The sequence below is a fragment of the Muntiacus reevesi genome, chromosome 12 (genome assembly GCF_963930625.1).
Source record: "Muntiacus reevesi chromosome 12, mMunRee1.1, whole genome shotgun sequence".
Lineage (NCBI taxonomy): Eukaryota > Metazoa > Chordata > Mammalia > Artiodactyla > Cervidae > Muntiacus > Muntiacus reevesi.
The window spans coordinates 34960218-34965234 of NC_089260.1; the positions used below are offsets into that span (position 1 = coordinate 34960218).

Consider the following 5017-nt stretch of genomic DNA (forward strand, 5'->3'; position numbering starts at 1 on the left):
AATAAATGATCATTTATCAATTAAAACTGCTGTCTAGATTCCTGGTGGAGAATTAAATTTACTTTTTCTTTTTCATTCATATAAAACATTTGAAACGAGAAAGCTGGGGTACTTTAAAATGCCATTACTTATTTTGTTTTAATTTCCAGGTAATTCCTGAGACAGTAATGCCCCAAATAGCCTTTGCAATTACTTAAGAATATCCAAGGTAATTCTTATGTTCCTCAATTCAAATGAACCACATAATTACAATTTTAATAGGAACTCTAGAAAAGGGAGTCAGAATTTATCCCAAGATAATACACTGGTCCACTCTACACTGGGATAAATATGTATAAAAAAATAGGAAACTCAATGCACTGAATTTTAAGCTGTCAAAACAAGATTGTTGAAAATATTCTGTTAAAGGTTAAAAATAAGTTGTACTCTGAGTCCACTGACCATTTGCCAAGGAGAGCCAAAGTTGAGAAATTTCTATTAAAAACATGACTCAGAGGGAAAACTGCAGAGGCTGGCAATGAAGGAAATGATCTGATACCATTCCCAATTGGTTATGCCCAAGATCACATGTTCTGGGCACCTTTAAAAGGAAGTTATCTGGACTCAGAGGGTAACAGCATCTTGCTGAAAGCTGTGCTTCTTTCTCACCTTGAAGAATAATTCTAGAAAGCTCACAAAATGTGTGATGCATTTGTAGGTACCTGGAAACTTGTCTCCAGTGAAAACTTTGATGATTACATGAAAGAAGTGGGTAAGGAAATGCATTGTTCAATGGCTGGGCTTATAACTTTTTCTCTAGGAAAGAGAGGTCTATGGTTCTTTTTCACTCTGGAAGCACTGGCCCGACATGAAATGCTGCTTTCTATATAGATGTGATAAAAATAACAAGTGAGAATCATTTGTTTCCAGAAACATTCTAGACGGAAGTCACAACTAATAACTTACTAAAGGTGAACTGATATGAAAAAGAGTGTAAGTGGCATTGTATAGAAATGACAAGATTTTATTTGATTGCTAACCTTGAATATCTTTGGTTTACTTGGCTATCTGCCTCTTTTTCATTCATTCCTTTTGATATAAAATAAGCAATAACTTGGAAATAAGCCTATATTTATTCCCTAGCATGTGATAATTTCCATTTGAAACTGAAAGCACTGTATTTATCATCTTAATGCAATCTTTTGAGTAATGTATATTAGCCAATTATTTTATTGTTTTAAAGTCAATCTGTTAAAATGTGTGGTTGTATTATGGAAGGAAAAAATCTTAATTTCTGAAAATGTTTTCCTTAAAAGTCTTAGATGTTTGTTTGACTTAACATTACAAGGCATGACACAGAATTATTGATAATAGAGGCTCTCAGGTTTTTGGATTCTGCTAACATCGCCTGTGTGTTTCCCAGATAATTACAAAGGTAAAACAAAGGAGCAGAGAGGCGGGAATTCAGTCAGGCAGCCACACCCATGCATGATGAAGCTGTATCCAAGGGTTGCAAATTGGGGAGGGATTTTTTTTTTTCCCAATATCTTTATTAGAGATTATAATTTAATCCCTAAATCTCAAGACTTAACCTTCTTCTAAATCTTATAGTGTATTTCTGCTTGTTTGTTTTTAACTACTGTTTTCCATGTTTATAGACAAGAGGGAAATCAGGAACTTCAATATGAATGAGACCCAGTTTTCCAGACTACTGACTAGTTGTAACTTAATAATCTAATCAATATGCACTGATATTGATACTATAGGACTTGAGTCTATTTACCTATTTATTTTTAGAAGCATTTTGCACTTTGAATATGTATAGTTAAATTCTTATACCATTGCGTTTGGGCTTCCTATGTGGTGCTAGTGGTAAAGAACCCACCTGCCAGTACAGGAGATTTAAGAGACAGAGGGTTCAATCCCTGGGTCAGAGAGATTCCTCTGGAAGAGGGCAAGGCAACCCACTTCAGTATTCTTGCCTGGAGAATCCCATGGACAGAGGAGCCTAGTGGGCTATGGTTCACAGGGTTGCAAAGAGTCAGATACGACTGAAGGGACTTGGCACGCATGTAGGCACCATGGCCTTTTAAAATTATTAAGTATTGATGTTAATGAAAGACAATAAGATACATTCTGAAATTAGCTGCTCTAATTGATTACCTTCAGTCAGCAGGTATCGTTTTCATCAGTCAAATGAAAACAGAATCAAGCAAGAGGAGAGTGTGATTTTCCTAAGCTTGACCAATCTGGAACCACACCCAATGTCTCATGTATTCACTGTGCTGACTCACTCTATTAATTTGAGGTTACATTTTGTAACAGAGACAAGACTTGATGAAGCAGCATGTTATCTTCCCACCTGTCACCACTTTCAGACAGGGAGCTAAATCGGAGCCTCGGCATTGCTTGTTTTGTATGATATATTGCCTCCCCACTATTCTTAAATTTTGGTGTCTATACCCAGTCAAAGAAGTAGATTTGTGCATGTGCATTTTAAAAATCCAACACACTTATGACTGTCGTAAAATCTCTGTAACATATGCAGCGATGGTAAGGTACTGTTTTCTATGTTAAGTTGTAAATCATTCAACCCAAAGCTGTAACATCCCCCAAAACACATTCCTATTTTTTTCTTTTTTTTAAAAAAAGAGGAGCTTGCCACTTAAGTGATTGGGAAGCAAAGTATTAATTTCTGAACTTACTAAAATAATGATTTCTTAAACTTTGAAATTTTCAGTTGATGCCTAAGCCCTCTTTAAAATTTTCTATAACTTATTGGGACTACCATCACCATTCTAAAGTGGTATGAATGCAAGAAACATTTTGCCTTTTGGAAAAATTAATCAAAATCTTCATTTCAGAGTAATTATGAAAAGCCAGGAAAACTAGGTGTGGCAGCGAATGCCATGAAATGTGGTTTCTGTAAACCCAAATTAAATTTTAACTGAGTAACTCTCTATTGGTCCCCTGAATCCTATTGAGAGTTCTACCTTTGACTATGGATTAGATCATTTCTGTTATTCAAGAAGCAATGGTTGAGATTCTCAAGTGTTTCGTGAACTGAGTAAAATGAAAGTGCCTACTCTCACGGTTGAGATGGCCAGTTATTTTGAGAGTGCAGTGACTTTTAAAGTATGTATGTCCCGGAAAATTTAATCTTTTACATATGCTTATGGAAAAGTAACAATGGGTCTCCTGAAGAGTCTCATCTGAAACTCAGAGTGGGAAATTTAAAGAACGGACTTACATCTAATTGTGCCTTGGGTGTTATTTAAGTATTAGCTGATTTCAATTATTTTCAGGAGATGTTTAAATAAAGACTTTAATAATAAACTCACTGGAGTCTTTCTCCTTTAATACACTCACTGGAGTGTAGATAGGTACATGGGCACACATGCATCTGTCTAAATACACACACACACACACACACATACACACACACCTGCTCTTTCTTAGATAAATATATGAGAGAAAAATCGTATACTTGACATTTTTCTTTTCCCAACTACAGGTGTGGGCTTTGCTACCAGGAAAGTGGCTGGCATGGCCAAGCCCACTTTGATCATCAGTGTAAATGGGGATGTGGTCACCATTAAGTCAGAAAGCACCTTTAAAAATACTGAGATTTCCTTCAAATTGGGCCAGGAATTTGATGAAGTCACTCCAGATGACAGGAAAGTCAAGGTGAGGAATAAAGAACTGGAGCAGAGAAAAAGCCTGATTTATAAATGACTGCTGCCTACAAGAAGCCATTTTGTAGAAGGAGGAAAGCCATTCCGTTATAAGCCAAAAATCTGATTGCTAGATCTAAACCACGTTGCCTTTGATATTTAGTTGGTGAATTTTCTCCCATTTAATAAAATTGTCCTTATTGCTTTAAAAATGTTTAAAAATTTATCATACCGTATATGTGTGTATGTATATATATATAGTATTTGAAGTAAATTGAAGTAACATAACAATGTTAGAGAACTTTTAAAAGAGTTGGGGGGGGGGAGGAAAAAACCACCTATGATGCTGTTCCACATAAATTTATTATCTATATTCTTTCACAGTATTTTTTTTCAAATGCATGTTTATATAATATTCTGATCATAATATACATGTAATTTTTCATGTTGTTTTTGGCATTGTTTTCTTTTGCAACATTTTCTTGTAATTTAGAATTGCTAAGTACCTCAAAATAAGCAAATAAAAGTGCTCTATTTATTTTTCCCTCTATCATTGTAATCACTTTTAATTATCCCCACAGAGCACCATAAACTTAGATGGAGGTGCCCTGGTACAGGTACAAAACTGGGATGGAAAATCAACCACCATAAAGAGAAAACTTGTGGATGATAAGCTGGTGCTGGTGAGTATCTTCCCACTACTTAATTCTAGATTTTAGTGCTAGGTCATCCCATAATCATTATCCTACCTAGAGAAATAGACAATCACCCTTGTAGAATGAAAAGTTAGTCTATTGGGATTATGGTTTCACTCTGGCAATATCCTTCTAAGCTCTGTCTGTGTATACTGGGCCCCAGGAAGTATTTTCTTATCCCTCTCAATGTGAACCATATTGTATTGTGCACGTCTAATTATGTTTTTCACTCACCACATAGATTGTAAGATTCCTTGAAGATTCCTTGTATCTTCCTGATCTTTGTGTCTCCCTAGTTTATTACAACATCAAGTATATAACAAGAGCCAGGAGTGAATATCTTTTGATGAACATTTTTTTCCTTCTCAACATTGAAGGAAACAATAAATAAACAAAACATAAGTTGTTGAGTCCTGAGGATTTTACCAACATTTTGCTTTTGTGCCTAGGAATGTGTCATGAATGGTGTCACTGCTACCAGAGTTTATGAGAGAGCATAAACCAAGGGATATTGAAATGGATGAAGTTTGCATCGAACTCCATGACTTTCTTTGGATGCGTTGTCCAAACTTACATTGTTATTTTCCACTAATAAGCAAGAAACTGATTTTCTCCCAGACTGATTTTGATATGGTTGTGTTGGTTAAATAAAACTTTTTAGATTTATAA

At 35.2% G+C, this 5017-nt stretch overlaps 1 protein-coding gene across 1 annotated transcript; it reads left to right on the forward strand.

The window, feature by feature from the left end:
* Positions 1 to 595: 595 nt before the first annotated feature.
* Positions 596 to 5017, forward strand: LOC136144789 (fatty acid-binding protein, adipocyte). Its single transcript, XM_065902655.1, has 4 exons — positions 596 to 751; positions 3494 to 3666; positions 4235 to 4336; positions 4798 to 5017. Exons 1-4 carry the CDS (start codon positions 679 to 681, stop codon positions 4846 to 4848), a joined length of 399 nt encoding a protein of 132 aa, XP_065758727.1. The 5' UTR covers positions 596 to 678; the 3' UTR covers positions 4849 to 5017.